Source organism: Bubalus bubalis, chromosome 21, assembly GCF_019923935.1.
Source record: "Bubalus bubalis isolate 160015118507 breed Murrah chromosome 21, NDDB_SH_1, whole genome shotgun sequence".
In the NCBI taxonomy this organism is placed as follows: domain Eukaryota; kingdom Metazoa; phylum Chordata; class Mammalia; order Artiodactyla; family Bovidae; genus Bubalus; species Bubalus bubalis.
Window position 1 is genome coordinate 47,785,898 of NC_059177.1, and position 25,611 is coordinate 47,811,508.

Genomic DNA, 25,611 nt, shown 5'->3' on the forward strand with positions numbered 1-25,611 from the left:
AAGCAACTTGCCAAGGTCACAGGACTGGTGAGTGTTGAAGCTGGATGATCCTGTCTCCAAAGTGAGCACTCTTAATTCCTGTATGATGACCCTAGAATGTGTATGGATTTATACCATTCTGTATATCAAGTGGTAAGTCTGAATGAAAGAAGACCCTATGAGGGGGGATTCTAGCCCTGCCAGATGTGAGAACCTATTTAAAGAGCCAGTATTTAACTCCACATGCTATTTCCTTAAACCAAAGTCTATGAAAGCAAATGGAGAATTCAGAAGTAGACCAACCAAAATCAATAGCCTAGCATGAAAGTAGATTTTACTAAGCAAAGGATAAGGGAAGAATTATTTAATAAGTGGTGATTGCATGAAGAACTGGTGATGACGGTGGTTACTTAAAATCCATATTTTACTCCCACACAGCAAAATAAACTTGCCATGGATAACCACCAAAGAATTAAAAATAAAATTTTAGAAAACTAGCAGAATGCAGACTATCAGATGGATGGAATAAAGCTCACTTTGTCAGCACTGAAGCAATTTTAAAAAAAAAATCAAAAAGGACCAGAATGGTAGATTGAATAAAACAAAAAAGAACAATGGACTGGGAAATATTTGAATCACTGATGACAGAGGAGTAGCATCTGCAACATAAAAATTTCTTATTCAAAATTAGAAGAGGTTCAAGTCCCCAAAAGACAAATGGGTATGAACAGATCATTTACAGAAAGGGAAATTTAGGTAGTAAATGCATGGAAAAACATTTTAAAGTCACCTAAGAAATACTGAAGTAATCTTGAACTACCAGTAGACACTGCTAAAATAAAGGAGGAGAAAAGATGGTATCCAATACTTAGAAATGTGTATTGAACTCTTTACACTTGTTCTTGGCAGGTGCAGAATGAGTGGGGCTGCTGTTTGGAAAGCTCTGTGGCACTGTGGGCTAAGATAATCCTGCTGTTCCTTAACCTTCCACCTGGTTATTCAACTGCCAGGAGTTTGTCTAAGTGCTGAACTAAGAGATATACTAGCAAACAATTATCAGGGACCAAAGTAGGCAATATTAGGAGACAGAGTGAATGGATGACAATAATTGCACACATGAAAAATGAATGTGAACAAAACAAAAATGTTAGTGATGATAGCAAACACGAAAGAGGATGTGTGGTTGCAACTATGTAAAGACTTGCATATAGGTGGAAGGTTTCATGTTTGAAAAGTTGCATTTTGTAGTAGTATTACGGATACGACTTCGTTCTTTTTGCTTTTCTTCCTGGTTGTCATATTGTCTCTTCAGTGGCATTAAAAAAAAAAAATCTAGATTCAAATCTAGCCAGTGGCGTGACTTTGAGCAACATTGTTTGTGAAGTAGGGTAATATTTCCCAGCGCAGTGGCTGAGGTCTTTGGGAAGTGACTTGAGCCGCATTCGGCACCCTAGACCTCCTTCTTGCTGTGGGGGCGCCTCTTCCTTTCTGAAAGACAGGAATCATCAGAGCCCTGTCAGAGACCTCCTCCCAGGGCCCGGGAATCCGGGCACTCCAGGGTTTCCGTGGTGCAGGGAATCCCTTCTGCAGGGAACTCTACAAAGCAGGTGGGGATCCGGGTGTCTCACTAGCACCTGCCCTCGCTGGGGAAGGGGCGAACTCGGGGAACACAATCGCCTGTGGGCACCTCGGGTTTCGGGGCCGGCTTGTAGCCACCTTCGACCTTCTGTCCCAGCCCGGGGCCCCCTGCTCTCCCGCCGGAATTCGGCAGCCGTCTTGTGCCCCCTCGCTGGGGCCCCCGAGCGACAGGAAAACTAGGATTTACAGGGTGCCTCCTGCGGAAGCCCGGAGACACCCGGTGCGCCGGGAGCCCAGGGTCTGACTTCGCAGACAGGGGGCACTTGGGTGCTTTCCAGATCTCACGGGAAGGTCCCCGACGTGGGCCTGGCGGACGGACGCAGCCCTCTCCCGCGGCGACACGCGCCGATCTAGCATCCAGTTGTCGCTCTGTCCGTTCCTCCGCTAATGCCATCTTGCCGGAGGCTGTCACGTGCAGACGACAGCATCGCGCTTCACCTCGGACGCCAAAAACGATACCAGGACGCCACCAAGTTCCCTGGAGTCCGTCCTCAACCCGAGGTGAGGCGCAGGGGCCCTTCCCTCGTGGGTCGGAGCAGGGATTCGGTGGGTGCTGGGTCCCTGGGGCGCGCCTTCCCGTCGGGGCCAGTCCGCGCCAGCCTGCAACGCCGTCGGAGGTGGGGACGCAGCCGTTAGCTCTGCGCCGCGGCCTCGAGGTGTCAGCTGTAAGTTGTGGGCTGGGGGCACGAGGGGCCGGGGCGGCTGCCGGCGCGGGTCCCCCAGGACCCCCGTCTGCTGCCGCCTCGTCTCCCGTACTGACCCAGCTGGGCCGGAAGACGAGCGAGCTAGCTCGGTGAGGCCCGGCAGGGGGGCGCCACGCGCGCCGCGCGAGGGGCGCGGGCTGCCGGGAGGAGCGCGGAATGGGGGGGGGGGGGGGGGCGCGGGCGCATGCGCCCTGCGCCCGTGCCATATTGGAATGAGTCGGAGCGCGGAGCGCCGCCGCCGCCGCCTCCGCCGGAGCGCGGGTGGAGGGGGGCGGGGAGAGCTGCCGGCCGCCCCGCTCCGCGGAGCCCAGCAGGAAGGAGGGCGCGAGCGGGCAAGCGCGGGCGGCGCGAGCGGAAAAAGCTTCCGCGCGGGGGGAAGAAAAGAAGGAAAGAAAGAAAGAAAACGAGAGCGAGAAGGGAAAAGCAAGCGATTGAGCGAGGGCGCGCGCGAAAACTCCCGGCAGGTAAAAAAGCGGGGCCGCCGGCTGGGCCTTCCCGCGCGGCGGCCTGAAGGGGCGGCGGCAGCGCCGGGGCGGTGGACCGCGCGGCGGCCCCCTCGAGGCGGCCGCGCAACTTTGCCAACGAAAATCCACCGGGAGCCGGAGGGCGGCCGGCGCGCGGGCTGAGGCGCCAACGGGCGGCGGCGGCACGTTGGGGGCGGGGGCGGGGCGCGGGGTAGGGGGGGGAGCGCGGCGGCCGCGCGCGGCCTGGCGCGGCCCCGCGCGGCTGCCGGCCGGGCGGTAGGAGCGCGCCTGGGCGCCTCGCTGAGGCGGCGGCGGCCGGCAGTCCCGGGCGGACTCGCGCGGCGGGCGGCAACCTTCGGGCGTGAAAGGAAAGTGGCCGGGCGGCGGTACCGCGGGCGCCCAAGTTCCCCGGCGCGCTGGGCCCCTGGCGCGCCCCTCCCCGCGCGTCCCGCGCTCCCGCCCGCCGAGCCCCCGCGGACCCGCCCCCCGGGCTCGCTCCGGGCCCGGGGCGCGAACCCGCAGCAGGACCCGGGGGCGCGCCGCCCGCGCGGCGATCTGAACTTCGCTGGGCCGAAGCGGCCGCGGCGCGATGGCTGAGCGTCTAGCGGCCGCCGCAACCGGTTGCTTCGGGCCAGCGTATCGGAGTGCGCCGGGCCTCCCCAGCGCCGATCGAGCGGGCCGTGGGCTCGCCGGGAACGCGCTGCCCGACCCCAGGCGGACCTGCCGCTCCAGAGGTCCGTGACCGTTTCGATTTCTGTTCTTAAAGTCTCGTTTTGGACCCTGAAAAGGAGACTGGAGAGGCGAGCCGAGTGTCCTGAGAAGGCAGGCCTGCTTTGTGGGGAGCAGAAACGCCTTGTGAGAACGGAGATACATTCCCGCGGAAAGGATGTATGTTAAGTTTTTCACAAAATGTCAGCTGCTCACTGGGGTCTAAAACTGAGCCGTTAAAGGACAGGTCACCTGCACGTCTTGTTATACACCGGCAGTGGGGTAGGACACCCTTGCCAAGGACAGGCTTTTTATTTAGTGGGGGATATTCCCAGCGGGTCTCTCAAAGCCATGCGGGTGGACTGCCCCGAGCGAGGTTTCGTGAGCCCTACTTAGTCCTGAGAACCAAGAAACCATCAAAAAGATTGGAAAGGTAATAAGATGGATTTTATCAATCCCTGCAATGCCTTCTTCTCTGGAACCACATTTTTAAGATGTCACACTTGATTGCATCGCAAGTAAAATGCCTGAAAACGTACTTGTTCGTTTGTCGACTGTCTTGAGATGAGGAAGGAAGATGAGTGTACTCTTGAGTACACTTTGGGGCCTGTCGGCCTGGTATTTTAAGGTATGTAGAATCTTTCTAGGCCACAGGTAGATTCGGAGTTGAGATTTGTTTACAATGTCAGAAAAGTAACGGCTTGGTGGAAACGGGAGTGGCCCCAGATCAGGAAACAATTCTGTTACTACTGTTGTCATTGACTACTGCCTTATCTTGGGTAAGTTTCTTTACAGATTTGTTTTTGTTTCTTTGCAAAATTAGTGGATGAATAGATGATCATTGTGCGTCCTTTCAGTTCTGGAATTTGGTGACTTCCTAAAGAGAAAGATTAAAAAAATTTAGGTTTGTACTTTGAAAGGTTGTACAAAGAAGTGCTCACAACCTGCATCTCTATTAAAATACATTTAGAAAAAAATACCTTGAGAGTTGTATCTTGGATGATTTTATATAACATTGTCTGGAAAGATAGTTACAAATGCATTTTAATATGTTTTAAAATTATATATTTTTATTTATTTATTGAAGCCTAATTTATAATAAGATCTCAATTTATGTACATAGAGTTCAGTGACTTTTTCATATGTATATGCGCTGGTAGCTACACTCAGATCAAGATATAGAGCATTTTTAGCTTCCCAAAGGGCTCTTTCTACATTTCTCCTTTTCAGTTAACAGTTTCCCTCCCCCAGGGTGACGCTGTACTGACTTTATCACCACTGGTGAGTTTTGCTTTACAGCACAACCCTTTTCTGGGTGAATGGGGGTAATATTAGTAAACTGAAGAACAACACATCTGTTAACTGGAGTTATGGTCATGGTCATTTTCTCCATGATCCTCATGCTTTTTATAACAGTTTTTACATTTTTATACTATTTAAAATGACTAAAATTTCTGACCTGGGAGACCTCTTAGTCAGAAGGTCACTTTTTAGTTGAGGCAGTACTGTGCACGTTGGGATCTGTGGTTCCGGGAATCCTTGTGAACATGGGCCCTGTATCAATCTGCTACTTCCCGTTTTTGGAATGCAGATATATTTGCAGACAGTAGGTTTAAAGGATGAATCATGAACTTTTCCCACAAGTCAGGTTTAAGTGTCAGTAGATGAATCAGTTCCTTAAAGCCTAGAATTTGCTGAGAAAATTAAATGAAAATTGATTTTTTAAAAGTTCATTGAATTAAAGAATGTGGGCATAAAGCTTTAACAACCTTTTAAATGACAGCAATTAACTTGATTTATATATGCAAGATATTCCCCTGGTTTGTCAGATCATTAAAACTCTAACAGTGAAAGCAAAAACAAAAGATAACTAAAAATTATGTCAGGTGGTTTTTAATTTTTGTTTGGTTTTTGCTTTTTGTGTTAGACTTAGGAAGTTGGGCTTTTTATGTTTCCCACTAAAGCAAGAACTTCAGCAATTTACTTATCTTTCCCAAATGCCTTTTAGTATATTCTTGTATCCTTTCTTATTTCTGTTGCTAAAGGAGAGGAGGTAGAGGTTGTAACTGAATTCTTGTTATTTCTCAGGAAGGTCTGTGTTTTTTACTGCAAGGCTGTAGAAAGCTGAGAACTAAGTCCTGTGGTAGGGATGCATGGGGCATAGTCCACGAAGTTCAAAGGTTTTATTTTGTGAGATGATTCTGCTGAATAATTCTGTTTTTCTGTGACTGAGTCAGACAATTGGCCAAAAACTAAGCTGAATTTGCTACCCTAAGATTTCATAGCATCATTAGCAAAGAAAGTAATTTATCACTTAGTTATTATTGATCCACCCTTTTTTCTCCTTTCTTCCTTCCTCCCTCCCCTTTTTTGGTGGCTCTTTTTAGATTTCTTAGCTTTTGCACTATCAGATATTTAACTTAAAATTTGTTAAATTTTTGAGCGATGTAACTAAAGAGATACAAAATGAGAAAACATTAAAGTGAATTCCGTCTTTGCTATTTATTTTTCTGTAAACTTTGATTTTTCTCTTTAAAAGTGCTTTTCTTACCTATAATCTTGCTGCTTCTCTAGGGTACTTTTGCTTTCACAGTGGTAACTAGACTGGTCTTTACTATAGAATGATGATGTAGAAGCTGCTGTCTTTTGACTCTCTGAAGTCTGTGGAAAAGCTGAATTGTCCAAACTTCATTGGCCTTTTTATTATGACTTCATGTCAGTGAAGTCGCTCAGTCGTGTCCGACTCTTTGCGACCCCATGGACTGTAACCTACCAGGCTCCATGGTCCATGGGATTTTCCAGGCAAGAATACTGGAGTGGGCTGCCGTTTCCTTCTCCAGGGGATCTTCCCAACCCAGGGATCGAACCCCAGGTCTCCTGCATTGCAGACAGACGCTTTACTGTCTGAGCCACTAGGGAAGCCCGACTTCATGTCATGTTCACATTAAATAAAGGAATACATCCAGAAAGCAGAAGACGTAAGGCAGACACTGTAAATGCTAAATATTTTTTATTAAAGCTTTTCTCTCTTGTAAATTCTTAAAACTTTTCTTTCTGAAATTATTTGACTGTTACCCAATGCTTCAGAATAATTTAAGTGAGAATGAAAAGATACGTAATCAGTAAATGGTATAACTTTCTTACGGGAGAGTACTTTTATTTCTGTAAATGGACTTTGTTTTCTAACTAGAATGTTTTGTAATTGAAAAAAATATTTCTTTTTGTACATAGTTGTTAAATGGGTGAAGCTCTCTGGGGATTTTGGTTACCTGGGAGATTTTGAACCATTAGACTTCAGGGAGTGGGATTTTGGTATGACTCTATACTTCTTCAAAAGGAATTGGCAAACAATTAAACATTGGAAAATATTTAAAATAGAAAGGATGTGGTCAGGTTGTTACAAGTTCATTTTTAAGCTTTACAGAGGTGGAAGAGAGGATAAGAAGGCAGGTTATTAAAAGAAAAATTATGACTTTACTGTAGAGGTTTTAAAATGTTTGATTGTAAACCTTTGCCTGTTGCTCAAAGGCACCTAAAGATTTGTAATTATTTTCTAGTCTCTTTTACTTAAGAGGATGTTTATAAATTTATTCAGCTCTCTGTATTTTTAAAATATTTTATATCCATATATATCTGCATTTTTACTTATTTGGCTGCACTGAGTCTTAGTTTGGGCATGTGTACTCATAATTGTGGCATGTGGGATCTAGTTCCTTGACCAGAGATGGAACCCGGACCCTCTGCATTGGGAGTGGAGTCTTAGCCAAAGACTGCCAGGGAAGTCCCTCTCTTTGTCTTTAGATCATTGCTCAGGGACATCGTTAAAAAAATGTTGTCTATATATTATCCTAAAGGTATTAGGTCCCCGCTGACTTCATGGTTTGATGGTTGAGTAACTTCAGAGCCAAGCACTGTGGATAAATACTGCATGGTGGCATTTCTAACATGGTGTATGTCCTGCATGCAGGTTCCTTTCTGACTTTTTTGCTTAATCTGGAGAAAGGTTAATTACTAGACTGATTTGGGGTGGATCAGGCAGTTGACAGTTACCTGCTTGGTCTGGGAAAGTTAGTTCTGGGATGAGATGATATTTGGAGAGGGTCTTAGATGAGAGATGGAGGGTGGTTTGTCAGCAGTTACAAGTACAGGTTGATTGTTTCTGGAATGACAACATGAGAGGACTGAGAAATTTAGTAATCATTAAAATACCTCAAGAATTTTTCCTGCTGAAAAATTAAGTTTAAAGTGTTAACCAGCAAGTACTTCGATTTGAATTCCAAATTACTATAATATTTTTCCAGAATAGTTTTTATTTGACGTGGCTGCTATGTAATATTTGCTCAGTGGTAAGGCCACCTGTGAGTTATCACTAATTTTCCATGTTAATTTCATGTTCATTCGGTACCCAGACTAGTGCTTTCTTGTCTCAGTTTTTGCTAGTGTTCTTTCTTGTTTGAAAAAACAAGAATTTTCTTTGTTTTTGAAAAAAATGTTTTTTCATGTTTCTTGAAAAAACATGCATTTTCCGTGTTAAACATAGTGCATGTTACTTTGGAATCATAATTTTAAGCCACTTTGGCTTATTTTTACTCATATCATTATAAAATAACCTTGGGGTGATCAATGATTACACAGATGCACTGACTATATCATTTCTAGAACACAGTAATTAATAAGGAAGCAAACTTACATTAATTTAAAAATATTTAATTTTGTAAGTTGTGATAAAATATACACAACATAAAATTTGCCATTTTAATGGGTACAATTAAGTGGCATTAAGAACATTCACAGTGTTGTGCAGTGATCACCACTGTCCATTTTGGCAACTTTTTCATCTTCCCAAACTGAAAGTCTGTATTATTGACAATAATTCCCCATTCCTGCCTCCCTGCAGCCCTTGGTGACCAGCGTTCTGCTTCTGCCTCTGTGAATTTGACCATCTGGCTATCTCATATAAGTGGAATTTTACAGTATCTGTCCTCTTGTGAGTGGTTTATTTCACCGTAGCGTAGTGTCCTCAAGGGTCATCTGTGTTGTAATACATGTATCAGAATTTCCTTTTGACAAAATACATTTCCACATCAGGTAAAATAGGTCCTGGAACCCTGTATATGAGGGCTTGTTACCTCCTTTGGAGGAACTTGGTAGGTGCCAGCAGAACTGTGAGAACCAGATACCTTTTCCTTAGATATAGTTCTGACATACATGGTTATTGGAACGAGAGAGGGATGGAAGCAGAATATGATGACAGGGAAAGTGTAAAGCAAAGGTTGCTACAGTCTTGGATTTCATTTGGATGAGGACAGAGCTTTGTGGGTCTTCATATACCCCCTTATTGTGTAATCACTGATGTTCACAGTGTTGGTCTGAGTCAAGTGTTTGGTCCAGAACAGTTAACCAAAAGAGTTTATGCGTTCTAAAGTTGTAAATAAGCCTTTGAGTATCTGAGAGGCATGATTATTCTGTGACTCATTCCCTAGCTGTTCTGGTTAGTTGAGGTTTTAACTGTATTTCAGTCTCATTTCTGTATTAATGGAAAACTAATTGAGTATTTAAAGAGGCTTAATAGTTTACATAATAATGATACCACGTAATTAGTGCTCTATATTTTATGTTTTAGCTTTATTGTATTACTGTACCTCTGGATTTGAGAAATACAGATGTCCAGTCATAGAGAGAAAGCAAGTTGGGCACAGAGTGTGAGTTGAGCAGTTAGCCCTTTCAGAATAGCTAAACAACTGAGCAACTAAACAACAGCCAACATGTGTAAGTGTTTTTTAACATGCATGTACACCTGTGGCTGATTTATATCAATGTATGGCAAAAACCACCACAATATCATAGAGTAATTAGCCTCCAATTAAAATAAATTTAAAAATTATTGTTTACTGTTATTATTACTATTTTTAATTGATGTGTAGTTGATTTGTTGTGTTAGTTTCACGTGTACAGCAAAGTGATTCAGCTGTATGTGTGTATGTGTATATTCATTTTCAGATTCTTTTCCATCATAGATTATTATAAGATACTGAATCTAGTTCCTGGTGCTATATACGTCTTTACTGTTATTTTTGATTCCTGTATTAGTAAACATGGGGTGACTTTCCTGAATACTGTTTGTTCCAGGGTGGTGGGGGGACACTTTAGAGCATCTTTTCATCACCCCTCCTCCCCAACTTACTTCTTGACAAGGAGTGCTTTTGACTATCTTTGTGACAGTGAATGTTATGAAGCCTGATTTTTTTTTTTTTTTTTTTTGGTGCTTTAAATAACTGCTCAGTTCTTAAAATCAGAGTGATTAGTTGTTTTCTAGAGTTACACTGTTAGACATAATTTTCTTTAAAAAAACAATAGGTAGCTGTTCTTTCCAGGAATGTAGTTTCCTTTTGATTACTTTTTGTTTTTATTATTGAGCAAAATGGGCAGGAGTAGGTGATCTAGTAGCTAAACCTAGAAATATGAAAAACTTTGGGTATTTTGTTGTTATCATTTATGGGCTTTCCTGATAGCTCAGTGAAGCCTGCCAGTACAGGAGACATGGGTTTGATCCCTGGGTATGAAGATTCCCTGGAGAGGAAAATGGCAACCCCACTCCAGTATTCTTGCCTGGGAAATCCCATGCATAGAGGAAACTGGTGGGCTACGGTCCACGCGATTGCAAAAGAGTCAGCCACAATTTAGCAACGAAGACAACATGGTCGTTTATGATCGGGGAATCCCTTCACCTCTTAGTGTAGTTGTTCAGTTGCTCAGCCGTGTCTGATTCTTGTGACCCCATGGACTACAGACCCTAGGCTTCCCTGTCCTTCACTGTCTCCTGAAGTTAGCTCAGACTCATGTCCATTGAGTCGATGATGCCATCCAACCATCTCATCTTCTTTCGCTCCCTTCTTCTCCTGCCCTCAATCTTTCCCAGCATCAGGGTCTTTTCCAATGAGTCGGCTCTTGGCATCAGGTGACCAAAGTATTGGAGCTTCAGCACCAGTCCTTCCAATGAATATTCAGGGTTGATTTCTTTTAGGATTGACTGGTTTGTTCTTGCTGTCCCAGGGATTGAATCCAGGTCTTGTGCATTATAGGCAGATTCTTTACTGTCTGACCCACCAGGGAAGGGCTTCTTTATTTTTGGCTGTGCTGGTCTTTGTTGCTGTGCAGGCTTTTCTCTAGTTGCAGTGTGCGGGCTCTAGGGTATTGGGCTTTAGTAGTTGCGGCACGTGGGCTTAGTTGCTCTGCAGCATGTGGGATCTTCCCGGATCAGGGATTGAACCCGAGTCTCCTGCATTGGCAGGTGAACCCTTTACCACTGAGCCACCAGGGAAGCCCAAGCATTTCTTAATGTAGGGCTGATGTTCATTACTTTCATTTTGTTTCCATTTTGAAGTTGATTTTAATCCTCAGTCATGGTTCATATTTGCATTTGAAATGTAACGGAAGTTTTTATTATTGTTAATACAAGTAATACCACATGCAGACTGGCAAACAGAATCTGCTCTTTGGCGTTACTGCATCTGGTTTTCCTTAAGGGTTCCTGGGTGAACTGAGAGAAACTTTAAATGACTCTGCTGCCAGTAGTAGCTGTGACAGGGGACGCAGAGAGCTGGAGGGGCTCTTCTGGCCTTGCCTGCTAGGGTGGCTCTCCCTTCTTGCAGTGAATGCTTGAGGGCTCCAGGACTTTTGCAGCCCTGTCCAGGGCTTTGAGGCACAACAGGGTTCTGAAAACAGTCTCCTCCCCGCCCACCCCTTGACCTTTACCCTGATTTTGGCTTCCTATTAACTTTGAGAGGAGCTCTTTTGAAAGCAGCTATACTACTGAAATCTCAGGTTCTGTGGTGGTATTCTTTTTCCACAAGCTCTTTGAGAGGCTTCCCTACTCTCCCTGTCTCATCTTTGACCTTACTGTGACCTCCTTTTCCTCTCAAAGAGTTTCAGCCCCTTTGGGCCTGGACCCATTGTCCAATCTTTTGTTTGCTTCCTGGCCAGTACCCTCTACCCTGGCTCCTTTGCCCTTCTGCAGCTTCTGCTCTCTGGAGCACCACCCCGTCAGTCCAGCCTGTGCCCTGTTTGCTGTGGACACACCGCCTGGAATTCAGGGTCTCCTCTTGAAGGGGCCCTATTTGTGGCTGGTTCCACACAGTATTAACTTGAAGCAGACCCTTTTCTTTTTGCCTTCTGTGACCTTTGCAGCTCCTCCATTGTTCCTCTGTTTGCACCTCCCTTGGGGGATCCCCCCACCTTTCGACTTCATCTAGCCTGTGTGCCCCCCTAAACCTTTCTACTGAGCTTCAGGTCCATATATCCTCTCTCTCTGGGCCTGTCCAGTTTGGAGTTCCGCTGGCCCTTTAATCTACAGGTCCCAAACAATTCCTTAGTCTGCTTTAAAGTTACTCCTCTAGCCGACTCATCTGCCTAGGTCTCTTTTTCTTTACCTTCCTTCTTGGTGATGGTGTCCAATTTTTCTCCTGACAGCTTTTTTTCTCCCCACAGCTTTCCTGTGGAACTGAGCCGCCTTATTGAAAATTACCAACCTTTGACTTAAGAATGTGCTGTTCTGACTTCTTGGTTTTCAAACATTTTTATAAGCTCTGGGGCCCTTTGTTAAGTGAAATCTTTCCAGGAGGCCCAGTATGTAAAATAAGAAAGACTGGAGTTCTGGTGGAAGGGGAATGAAGGGCCAGCATCCTGTCCTGCCACTTAGGCCTCCCCATGCTGCCCTCTTCCTCCTCCGAGGCAGAGCTGGTGTCTGGTCCTCGGCCTCTGTAAGTGGAAGTCCCTGCAGTTAGTTGCTCAGGACTGCCTGAGGGTACTCTGCTTGTCCGAAAACCGCTTTATCTGTTCTGCACCCCGCCTCTTTCTCATTGGTTTTATTTTGTGACTGGTAAGTATAAAATTAATGCTGTGATGAAACTTGCCAAGGAAAAGCAGTGCCACTTTGGAAAGTGAAACTAGGTGGTAAAAAGAGCCAGCTCCTTTAAATGCTGAAAACCTCAGAAATGCCCAAGGGTTCCTTTCAACTTCTACAGAAGTGTTTATTGACTCTTATCTTTCTCTAAAGCTGCTCTTCTACAACATGAACATTCAAGTAAACTTAGTTTAGTTTTACTGTTTTTGTTTTGTTCATTTGCCAGTATAGCAGATTTGTTCAACATATATAACCAAAATGTTAACCATTTGCAGTTAAAAATGTGTTCTGTTGCCTCCAAATGGTTGTCCATCCCCTTTACCCCACCCTTCTCTGACCCATCTGATACACTGTGGACAGATAGCTCTTTTTAAACAAACTTGATTTTATCACATAAATTTATCCCGCTGCCAGCAGGGTAAAGTCCAGGCTCCTCAGGAATGTGCACAGAATCCTTGAGCTTGTCTGGTCACCTGCCCAGCCCAGCCCCCTCTCATACGTGCCCTCCCTCCAGCATTGGCCAGACCCTGGTCCTCCCCACATCCTCTTCTCCGCATGTCCAGTGTGTCCTCCACTAACATACGGCTCCTCAAATGTCAGTCTGGCATATACCAATCTCATACTTCTGGCCCTATTTGACTACTATAATTATTCTTTTAATATTTTAAAAATTTACTTCAAATTTGGACTTTTTAACTGAAATTTTATAAAGCATTATTACATTTTAGAAATAAAAATAATGAAATACAAGTAATAATAAATTAATCATTTTATTAAAATACATTCCTTCAGTAAGTTTCTCTGTCTCTTTTCTTTTTGGCTGCACCACGCAGCTTATGGGGTCTCAGTTCCCCGACCAGGGATTGACTCTGGATCCTGGCAGTGAAAACCCAAAACCATAATTACTAGGCCACCAGGGATCTCCGAAAATTCTCAACTAAACCTTTTGTACTTAAAACTTTTAAAAACTGTGTACTTCTTAATAGGTGATATTAAGGAATTTTTTTTTTTTTTTTTTTAGGTATGATAATGACATTGTGACTATATATGAGAATGTCCTTTTTCTTGGGAGAATCAAACTGAAGAGTTAAAGGTGAGGTATCATGATGTTTCAGCACTTTTAAATGGCCCATAAAATATGTATGTGTGTAATACGTGCACATATATATGGAAATATATATGCAGATACATATGCACATATATATGGAAAAATACAGCAAATCAGGAAAATTTTAATAACTTTTGAATCTAAGTGGAGAGAATTTGGAATTTTTTCAAAATCTCTGTGTTTGAAAATTTCGATAAAAGCTTGTCTTGGTTTAAGTATAAAAATGGCTTCAAAAGCTGCAAAAAAAGATTAACCCCAGTACACAGCGGGTAACACACGTGCATACACACACACACACACACACACACATACATATACACGGAGAGCACAGACCCATTTGTTGAAGTGACATTTAGACTACTGTGTTTTCAATGTTGTGGGAAAACCAAATGCTAGTGAAGGGTTTTTTAAATAACTTTTAAAATTGAGGTATAATTGATATATACAGCATTATATTAGTTTTAAGTATACAACTGATGATTTGATATTTGTATATATTGTAAAATGATCACAATATGTCTAGTTAACATCTGTCACCATATCTAGTTACAAAATTTTTTTCTTATGACTTTTAGATACACTCTGATGACTTTTAGATACTTTCAAATGTGCAATACAGTATTATTAACTATAGTCATTGTGCTATACATTACATCTCCATGACTTACAACAGAAGTTTGTACCTTTGAAGTTCCTAACAAATCCTGTGTAAGCAATACCTGTGAAGTTGCAGTTGCATATTTTCTATGTTAACTCTTTTTTTCCCCATTCCATCTTAATGATGCTACATAAATTCTTTAAAAGAAAGTCTTTAGCAGCCCCTAAATTTTCTTATGTTCCAGCAGGGGTTTTTGTTGTATCTAGGGGACGACACCAAGGAGATTTCTTGTTTGTCCTGTAAGACTCAGGTTTCCTGTGGAGTTTTCCTTCCTGGACGCCTCCAAGCCAGGTTAACTACCCTTTGCCCTGGGCATTCAGCCTTCTGCATATTCTCCTCTTGTGAATGTTATAAATGTAATTACTTGTTCAGTGTCTGTACCAGATTGAGAGCTGACTGTGAGAGACCTTGTTATTCCTCATTGATACCCTGGATACAACATAGCAGAGTAGACAGTAGATAAATTATAGCTGAGAAAAGGCATAGAGGCAAAACTGCAGCAGCACCATTTGTAGCTTTGTTTCTACTCCAAAATGTATTATATTCTAAACAAAAGCTATGATGTTTAATCAGATCTGATCTAGTGACTCCTTGGTTTAGAGCCTGCCATTGGCTTTCTATAGCAATTACAATAAAATCCAAACTTCTCTTGTGGTCTGTAATACCCTTTGCAATTTGTTCCTTGCCCACCTCTGCCACTTTTCTGCCTGCTTTTCCGCAATCCGCTATGCATCTTTTCTGTCCCTCCAAGTACAGCAAAGTTTGTTACATTTAGTTCCTTTTCATCAGAGGGGTTAGCTCAGTCATGAACCCTTCGCTCAACATCCTTACCTCCACTCCCCTGGCTTTCCTGTCTCTTTACTGTTTGCTTTTCTTCATGGTGCTTATCACTTAATGAAATTATCTTACTTTCAGTTCATTTTAATACTTAAATTAAAAAATTTAATTTATCATTGACTGCTTTAAAGTCACAAGGTAGAGAACATTAAAACCTACTCCAGGACTGTTTCTCCTTGTTGTTCCTTGTGGGAAAACCAAACAGGGCACTAATGCACTGTTCTTGTGTTTACTGTTGTAAACTCTGTGAAGATAGGAACCAGTTCCTTTAATCAGCATGGCATCCCTGCACTAAGAATGGTGCATAGCAAATATATGTATGTTGAGTGGAGGTGTGAATAAACAACCAGCTTGTAAATGATCTAAGAAAAAAAGTTTTTTTTAAACTCCAGAGATTTGGGGGCAGTGTTATAGTTTAGCTCTGCCTGTTCTGAATTTTTTTATGAGAAGTCAATACTTTGTCATATTTTGCTGCCTGGAGTGCCTGTTTATTGTTCTAGGTGAGCATAATTCCTTTCTTCAACTTCTTTTTTTTTTTTAATCACATTAACTTATAACTTCACTTTTTTGAGGATAACTGCTCATCTTTAGATCTTCAACAAACGCATTCCTTTTCTTAAAAAATAATTTTATTTTTGACTGCTGGGTCTTCATTGCTGCTTGGACTTTTCTTTAGTTGTGATGAGCAGGGGGCTACTCTCTAGTTGTCGTACTTGGACTTCTCATTCTGGTGGCTTCTCTTTTTGCAGAGATCAGGTTCTATGGTGTGCCTGTGTGTATGCTCAGTCGCTTCAGTTGTGTCTGACTCTTTGTAACCCTATGGATTGTAGCCTGCCAGGCTCCTCTGTCCATGGGATTCTCTTGCAAGAATTCCCATGCCCTTCTCCAGGAGATCTTCCCTGACCCAGGGATCAAAGCTGCATCTCCTATGTCTCCTGCATTGGCAGGTGGGTTGTCAACCATTTAGCCACCAGGGAAGCCCTTACAAATGCATTTCTATTAGTAAACATCAAATTGAAGGGCATTAGCTCCAGTCATTTGCTTTTCTTTTCATGAAAGTAGTTCCAAAGAGGCAGTTACCAATCTGGTTTTTTATGGGCATGGGACAGGGCAATTCTACTTCCTTTGCCCTCATGTTCCTCGTGAGAACCTGTTATTTGCAGGTGTATGAGGCCCAGGTTGATCTGCAGAATAAAATCCAGTGAATCCGCTGTCTTCCCACCATTGTTAATTGAATCGACGTTCTTACTGTGGTGGGAGTGCAGATGATGATGTATCTGGATGGGAATGGGGGTCCCTGAGAACAGGGGAGGCATCCAAAGAAGGGAAATAGGGTTGACCAGACTTAGACTTTGCCTATAATCCCTCCCACCCCCTCCTCAGTCCTGGGAAATGGAAAAGCTTTGGAAATTTTGAAGCTATGGAGAAAAAGAAGCCCTCTAGTTTTTAATTAAAAAATTTTTTAAACAAATTTTTGAATTAAAAGTTTCTTTGTTGTTGTTTAATATATTTTGTTTGATATATTTTGGTATATTTTGTCCTGCTTCCATGCACAAACGAAAATGAGTTAGTATTCTAGTTTTTTGCTTAATTGATTTTTGGCGAGAGTTTAGAAAATTTGGACTCTCAGGTAATCCTGAAGTTAGAAACAAAAAGATATTTTGTAAAACTGGTTACTCATATTATAATTAGTATGTGATACTAACATATAAAATGTAACAATTTTAGTTGCAGATTTATTAGTATATTTGAATCATTTAAACTTGGATTACTGTGGCACCAAACATGTAAGGGATTTTTCCATCTTGGTTTGAGGAGAACCTATACATTTTTTTAGCATGGTGGCAAACAGTTGAAAGTTACTGTGGGTAAAATGGACCTTTTCCTATACCACTCTTCCACCAACACATTTTACTGAGCTCAAATTTTGTCACAAATAATTTAGAAATAGGTAAGAAAAATGAGATGGCTTTTAATAGGCATCACTTTTTCTTGCATTGCTCTGTTTTTATCAAATCATAAACTTAAGTATCAATACTTAATCTTTTTTTTTTTTTTTGGCTATGCCGCATGGCTTGTGGGATCTTAGTTTCCCAACCAGGGATCAAACCTGCGTGCACTCCATGCAGTGAAGCCCCGAGTGCTAACCACTGGACCACCAAGGAAGACCCCTGGTTCCTTCTGTAGGTCACTGTTATTCCTAGTTTTTTTTGTTTTCTGCCAGAAAAATTCTATTTGTATAAAGATACATATTTCCCCACCCACTTAAAAAATCAGTTGATAGTGCTCTTTTCATTTAAAATATCTTGGATATATCAAAGTACACAGCAGTGTGCCTTGTTCTTTTAGTGATTGCCTAGTAATGTGTTTATACAGATGCACCGTAATTTATTCAGTCAGTTCTCTGTATACTTTTGGGTTATTTCCAGTTTTTTATGCTATAAACAGCGTTGTGCACTAATGATAACTGAATTTGCTTGGATTAAGACAGCTTTCTAATACTGAAAGCATTTTTTCCCCCTGAGTTTGAGTATTTGTATAAATACTGTTCACCAGCACTGGGTGTGGTAGAGTAAGGGGAGCTGGAGGTGAAGTCCTTGCCACCCCTTCCCCTTTGGTGGCATAGAAGGGGTGGAGGGGACAGAATTCCCAGCCGAGTCTTGGGAGACCGATGTGTCTGAAGATGTCCACAGACTGTGAGGTCTTAATCATGCCTTTAAAGCCCAAGACCCGTGTGTGTGCTGCTTGTTATCAAATGATATTTGTGTTTTAGTTTTGAGAAAACCACAGCAGCGTGGATCGACTAACAAATTATTTTACTTTCTGGAAATTTTTTTAAAAACACCTTTTTAAATTTTCTTGACTGTGTTGGTCTTAGTTGCAGCTCTTGGGTTTAGCTGCCCTGCTTGGGAGATCTTAGTTGCCTGACCAGAGACCAAACCCATATCCCCTGCAATGCAAGGCAGATTCTTAACTGCTGGGTCACAAGGAAAGTTCCTGGAAATTTTTTTTGTATTCTTTTGTTCATTGGCAGTAGACAGCTAAACTTTTTTCTTTAATTTGCTTTTTATCTGAGCTACTTGATAAATTTTAAACAGAATGCTCTGGTTCCAGTACAGTAACTTCTGAAGAAACTGAATTTGGAATCTTGAGGCATTATGTAGCTGAATCTTAGAGTGGTTATTATATTTCAATCATCTGAGTTTTTAGTTTTCATCCCTTTGCTGAAGAACTTCCCTTGGAGCATACATTCATAATACCATGAGGATCTCCTCTGCGTATTGCTATTGCCTCTAAAGCATTGTCCTCAAAGAATGGGTAATAGGGTGATGGGCGGGAGGTCCAAGAAGGAGGGGACATATGTATACCTATGGCTGATTCATGTTGATATTCAGCAGAACACAGCAAAATTCTGTAAAACAAATATCCTTAAGTTAAAAAGTAAATAAAACAAACAGAAAAAAAGATGGGTAACAATTGACGGTAATATATCCTAACCCGAGGCTGTCAGTGCTTGCACAGAGGGCGTGCACACCCAGCCAGCGGTGGGTGGATGGGCGCTGCTGGTCGCAGGCTCGGCTGCCCTTCCCTGCAGGGACTTGTAGCTGCTAAGTGCATTACTGGGCTTTCCAGAGTCAAGTGTGTTTGCTTTGCTGTGGCATTCTTTCTGCCATTTATTTTGTGTTCTAGTGAGTAGTTTTGACTCATGAAGGCAGACAAAAGGATGCAACTTGTAGACTTGGGATTGTGGCAAAAAAACAGTATCACAGAGTGTGGCAGAAAGCAAGTTTTTGTGCACTTATAAGGCGCCTTCAGAAAGTGATCTGAGAAGTGTAGAAATTGGCAATTAGGATTAGTCAAGTTCTTTGTATTGTGAATAGCATTGTGAACAACAGGGAAGCCTGGCAAGTTGCACCACTTAATGTTTAAAGAACAGGTGTAAGAAAATGGTTCGAAGGCTTATTTTAACGTCAGAGGATTTGAAGAGGATTGTAGAGCAAGCAAATTGCCTGTGGATAATGCCTAATAAACTCACACAGGAGTTCTGCTTTTACGCCCTCTCAGGTGAAAAAGGCACTCGAGGTTGGCCCTTGTGCACACCAGGACTGTCAGTGGTGCTGGCCTTGCGGCAGATGGTGGGCACTGAATTTCCTTCCCTTATGAGAATGACATTACCCCTCCCTGGAGGCAGGAATGTTACTGCTGCAGTAGAAAGTTCTGGTGTTTTCCTCTCTAGTGAATTGGAGGTATCATGATCTATTGACATAGAAATTTATTCAGCAGACTGTATAAAGTGGTGATGCCGGGAGTTTAGGGAATGCAAAGATAAGGGAATTCCCTGCTCTTGAGGAGCTTATAGTACCATAAGATGATGCCACACAAAATAGCTAGTGTTTAAAGCTGTCAGAAAGGTACAGAGTGCCTCCTGTGGAAAATACTTTGACAGGGGTTGGTGAAGGGGCTAACATTTTTGTAGGGTGTTATTTTGAGAAACAGATTTTGTGGAATAATATTTGTGGGAGTAAAGGTCAGGGAGTGAGTGATCTTTGAATACTTACTCATATATCGTTATTGTTAGTGTAAGACTTTCTCAGACTTAAAATATTTCTGTTTTTAATGGAGAAAAGGCCCAGTGTAAAATAAGAACCCTGGACTTTTCCTTTTCAAATCTCTTTCTAAACCTTAATCTTTTAGTGCTACTTTCTCCTAAAGTTGTTTAACTTTGGTGAGGGTCTCACCCACTCTCCTTCTTTGAGAACAGCAGAAGCAGCAAAGAACTAGCTCCAGTGATTTGTCGTATCTTAAGCTGTGGGCAGGCTCATTGGGACCTGCCTGGAACTGCAGTGAGCAGCAGTCGGGATATGGGAAGGGAAGGGAAACTGTTAACTTGTGTCCATAAGCACTCAGCTTGGCACAAATGACAGTATTTCCTCAGTGGGCCCCAAACTTTTTACTTTTTTATCTGTTGAGTTCCCCTAATTTGCTCTTTAATTGCTGAGGGAGGTTATTATGCTGAATTCTTACATGTGAGTCACTTGCTGTTTTGAGTTATTAAAATTTTTATAACCCTGGCCTGTTATACATTAGTTTTTCCTTGTATTGACTATTGCTGAATGTTAATTTGCAGTTATTATGTTTTCTTTGGCTAATTATATGCTCAGTTGGTAGGAGTTTCTATTGATGTGGATTTCAGCAAGATTCAGGGACCAGCCCCTGACTTTTTTTTTTGATATTCTTTTTTGTTGTTGTTGTTGACTTTTTAAGAATCAGATAAGAGTTAAAGATACGTTCAGAATCTGCTCACCATCCTTACTGTCATTTCTTTGGTCTTACCTGTCGTCTCGTCTCATTTGGATCATTACAGTAGCCTCCTAACTGATTCCCCTCCTTCTGCCCTTGCCTGCTCCAGTCTGCCCGTGATATAGTGAGATTCTGTTAACAGGTAAATCAGATGATGTCACTCTGCTGAGAACTTCCTGCTTTCACTCAAGTTTTCTTCCTATCTCATAAGGCTCCCATGGCCTAGCCTTCCCACTTTTTAAGACTTCCTCCCCTTTATCTGCTGTCCAGCAAGCCCAGGGGACTCCTTCCTACGGGCCTTTGCACGTGTTGCATGTGTTCTTGCCTGGAGTGCCTTCGTACAGGTGTGTGCATAACTAGCTCTCTCACTTTTTTGGGATCTTTCCCCAAAAATAAGCTCAGTGACCCGTGTGATTGATTTCAGCCCTCCTGTTATTATGCCCAGCGAAATAAGTCCATCAGAGAAAGACAAATACTGTATGATACCTCTTATATGTAGAATCTAAAAAATAAAACAAACTAGTGAGTATAACAAAATAGAAATAGACTTGCAGGTATAGAAAACTAGTATGGAGTAGGGCAAGATAGAGGTAGGTACAAATTAAGAGGTACAAACTATTATGCATAAAATAAATAAGCTATGAGGGTATATTGCCCAGCACAGGGAATATAGCCAATATTATACTAACTATAAACTAGCAATAATATATACTAACTATATATTATTTTAACTGTACTTTTAAAAATTGTGAATCACTGTGAATTACCTGACATTGTAAATCAAGTATACCTCAGTGAAAAAAAGAAAATTTCACTCCTCCTCCAACATTTCATATCCCTGCCTCTGCTTATTTTTTTCTCCTTAGCATTTATTATCTAACACTGAGTGTTTTACTTCTCCAGCCTCTGCATTATCTCTTTCCTTCGCTTGAATGCTAGGTCTTTGAGGACAGGGATTTTTGTCTGTGTAGTGTCTCCAGCACCTCAAACTAGGTCTTGTCTTTAGTAGGTGCTCAGTAAGTTGTTGACTGCATGGATGGATGAATGTTTCATACCATAGCTTCCTACCCTGGTTTGTGAATTGTGTAAATTCTGAATGTGGTAGGCTGTCAGACAATGTCTCATCAAGAAACCTCTCCTAGGTCTTTAGTCAAAAGGGGGCTATGAATCTGTGTTTAACAGTCATTTTGTTATACTGCACAGATTGGCACAACATTGTGCACAAATCAGGTATACTTCATTAAAAAAGGGGGGCGGCTATAATTCTGGGAATTGGATACAAAAGGAATGGCTGGAGGAGCAAAGGGGAAGGTGGTATTACACAGAATCCACGCGCCACCTTTTCCCACTTATACTGCTGTAGTTCACTAACAGCTGAGCAGAAACCTATACACCTGCCAGGGCTGCTGTCGGAGCAGAGTGAGAGCCAACGGTCAGGGGGGCTGGCCGTGCAAATTCACGCATGGGATTCAGGGAGAGTCTGGGAGGATAAGTGTGGGGCTGACACGTACCAACGTAAAGTATCCAGCACAGGTGGTGTTTATTTAATTCACGTGTGGAGATACACTTAGATGTAGGACAGACTAAATTAATAACACGGGGTAAGATCTGAGATCATGAGTGAAAGATTAGAAAGCTAAGAATTAAATTCCAGCTTAGCCTAGTCACATCCATATGTTGAACCACAAAACTGAACTCAGCCTCTTGAAATGGAACACGACAGGAAACATGTCTTCACTGTGGCCATGATCTCTTAGTGTGATTAAGTGCTCATTTCCGTGAGTTCAGTAAATCTGTGTTTAGGCCCATTTGTGTCCCAGATTAGATCTCTGTCACCTAGAAGATCACAGTGGCCTCTCTTATTCTGATTATAGTCCTTCTTCAGAGCCCTGTTGTCACTTAAGATTCCAAGAGGTGACAGGCTTGTGTTTATGGTACCTCTGACTGAGTGCCTCCTCCCTTTGCTGCTCAGATCATTCTCACCTCTCCCACCCGCTCCAGGATGCATTGCCAGCATCTTGTTGCTCCTCTTCTGCCATATGAACAAGGGTACCAAGGTCTGTTGCTGCTGCTGCTAAGTCGCGTCAGTCGTGTCCAACTCTGTGCGACCCCATAGATGGTAGCCCACCAGGCTCCTCTGTCCCTGGATTCTCCAGGCAAGAGTACTAGAGTGGGGTGCCATTGCCTTCTCCAGTACCAAGGTCTAAATATACTTTATTGCAAACTATATTCATGTTCGGTGCTCGTTAATATTTATGACTTGAATCTGTTACTGATAAGCTTATTTTTGATTACGGATGGCAGCATTTAAATCTCTCAAGATGTGAAGGAAGATCACAGTGGAAATGGTAGGAATAAGTGGGACTTCTGCTCGCCTTGCCCAGTTCCCTGCTTCTCTAGGCCCCAGTTAAAGTTGGCTGAGGGATTTAGGTTTGATGTCTGTTCCTTGGGTGTGAGGTCTCTTACTGATAGGTCACAAACTACTACTTCCAGTTAGCGCCCTCAAAACGCAAGACAAAATGAAATCCAGTGCAGTGATTACATTTATAGATTTGGAATTCTATAATTTATTTATTTATGAAATTCACATCCTTTTTTTCATTAAAACCTGAAATTCTCAGGGCTTTTAATGTTAAAAGTTATCTTCAGGGAATAATTTATCATGCTTTTGGGGAATTGAATAATTTATGTTCAAATGCTAGCTTATTTCATTCATCAGATTATTTTGGATTTCTGTAATGCTAATTATTTTTCTTAAAAGATGATCCTGTGCTACTTAAAAACTAAATGAGTCTTTCATGTGCCGGTTTGGATCTGTCTTATGTTCATGGATTCACTTGTAAGGATATAATCAGTCTTAAAATGTGACTAGCTGCAGTCCCTTACTTTCCTAATACAATTATTTTCTTCAGTCCAAACAAACTAGAAATAAATTTCTATTTTTTGTTTTCCCAAAGACCATCATTTTTCTGCAGCAAAAAAAAAAAAAAGCTACCACCAGAGCAGCTCACATTTTTCTGTTCTTTGTGCCACTTGATAAATGAGGCCTTCACATCAGCATCTCCACCACCACCAGCAGCAACATGTTACCTGATGTCATGGAAGAGTACTGGAGAGGAGGGCTGCTCCGGCTGGGGATGCTGGCCTCTGGTGGATTTGCATTTAGTCTTCTGTATGAGCCCCCTTCAGAATCTGAAGCACTCTTTAGAAAGAAATACTGCCTCATCCAGATTCTAGGAGAGAAGTATTTAAATTAAAGCAAAAATAATTTATTTTCCCCTATTGCATGCTTTCACTACTTCCCCCTTTTAAATGGTTTTATCACTTCCATAAAGTTTCTGTTTTTGAGCTGTGGTTGTTAGAGAACTCTCATAGAAAGGTACTGGGCTGGAAGCTTGTGACACCGAGCTGGTGGGAGGGCCCACAGATGCTTCTGAGGAGCTGATGTCTCATGAAAACATCTTTAGAGACTGTTATCAATTCATTTAAATTAAGTTTCCAGTGGGCAACAGAGTGTACTTGAGCCAGGCAAGTATCTGTGACCCAGAGGTACTTACTTGGTTTTGATTTCCTAGAGGCATTTATTTATTTTACTTTGTATTATGGTAAATTTTAAACATACACAAAGAGATAATAACATAATATGTCCCATTTACCAATCACCCCTTATTAACATCTTGCTCTTCTCGAGGCATTTCTAATGCATTTAGGCATAAAATGCTTGCATTTTATAATTATGTTTTTCTCCTTTTGGCATTGTGTTTTAAGCAAAATTTTCTCCTTGTTTACATTGGCAAATTGAAATGTGCACTAGTTAACTCCTGAGACTAGTTGTAGAGAAGCAATAATTTGATCTTTCAATAGAAATGCACTGAATACAAAACAAACAGACTGCTGTTAGGGATGTTCTTTACAAATTGGTTAAGTTGTGTGTAAAATATTACTCTTGCACTCAGCTCAGCCAACAGTGAACCTCTTCTACTTTCACTTATAGCATGGAAAAATCTGGTATTATAAAACTCTGATGGAAACTTGGATATAGATGGGAAATGTTTTTTTTTTCCTTCTTGTCTCTCCTTCCTCCATCCTTGATTTATTTCTTCTTTCTGCTACTCATTCTACAAATATTTATTGGCATTGCAGATACAACGTAAACAAAGGGATGCCTATATTGTGGAAAAGTAGGAGGATAATAAACTAGTAAAGGAAATAAATAGGAGCTGGTATTTGTGATAAGTTCTTGCTGGTAGGCTGAGTGATATGTTAGAGAATAAAATGAGGACATACTCAATAGGGTGATGAGAAAAAAATCTTTCTGGACTGCTGACTTTGAGATTTACAGTGTGAAGGGTGAGAAGCAGCTTGGGCAGAGGGATAGTCCTCAGGAAGGAGTCTGTGGTAGGTGGGTTAGGAACCAACAGAGGGAGTATGATTGGAAGGAAGATGGGGTGGTATGTAGGGACCAGATCTTACAGGGTCTTGTGGATCCTAGTAAGGAGTTTGGAGTGTATTATTTAGGAAGTTAGTGAAAAGCTTTACATATGATTGTGACAGAATCTGCTTTGTCTTTTTGCGGGTTGGTGGTGGTGGGGGAGGTCTGCTACAGGGGCTTGCAGGGTCTTAATTCCTAGGCAGGGATTGAACCCATGCCCTCTGCAGTGGAAGCATGGAGTCCTACCACTGGACCGCCAGGTAGGTCCTGATGCAATTTTAAATCACCCTTAATTCTTAGGGGTTACTTTTTTGGGGGTCAATTCTTGATTTTTTATTTTTTGCTGTTTCAAGGTATATATGTAATTAAAAATTCTTCACAAGATTTTTAGAAGTCATGACTATATTCTAAAACAAAAGGTACTTTTTTGGCAATAGTAGTTTGTAGGAATGTTTCTGATCAGGGGCACAAGGAAATGATAATAAATGCAATGTTTTATTTTCCATCCTTTTGTTGAAAATCATTAATATGCCCTTGATGGAGAAAACTGCTTTTTTTTTTCTATAAGGTAAGAAGATATCAAGTCATTTTGTAACAAATGAGGTTTGCATCTTGAATTAATGACTCTATAATACTGTTACACTTTGAAAGGATTTAAGAATCTATAAGGGACCCGTTTTCCAGAATTTATCTGGTGGCATAGTTCTTGAATTATGTTTGGTATTATGAAATTCTAAAACAGTGGATTTTAGTGGAACACTGCCTCTGTTCAGCTTTGAACTCATCCGTATTTAACACCAAGAGTTGTGTTAATGATGACACATTCTACCCATTCTAGCTTTATCTTTTACTTGTGGTCCCCTGTATAGAAGAGCTTATT

At 42.0% G+C, this 25,611-nt stretch overlaps 1 protein-coding gene across 9 annotated transcripts in view; it reads left to right on the plus strand.

The window, feature by feature from the left end:
- The first annotated feature begins 1,359 nt into the window (after window positions 1–1,359).
- The window catches only part of SFMBT1 (Scm like with four mbt domains 1), a 121,233-nt gene continuing 96,981 nt past the window's right edge, over window positions 1,360–25,611 (plus strand). For 2 of the 9 annotated variants that reach the window (XM_025272495.2, XM_025272502.2), the window contains exons 1-2: window positions 2,647–2,785; window positions 13,417–13,488. Coding sequence is in view for 2 of the 9 variants with exons in the window: in XM_044934206.1 (XP_044790141.1) it covers window positions 2,506–2,785 (280 nt within the window). In the remaining 7 variants the exon portion in view is untranslated. Of the gene's footprint in view, window positions 2,119–2,490; window positions 2,786–3,276; window positions 3,520–3,551; window positions 3,674–13,416; window positions 13,489–25,611 lie in introns of those variants that run through there. The other 7 variants (XM_044934206.1, XM_044934205.2, XM_044934207.1 and 4 more) reach the window with 6 other exon arrangements.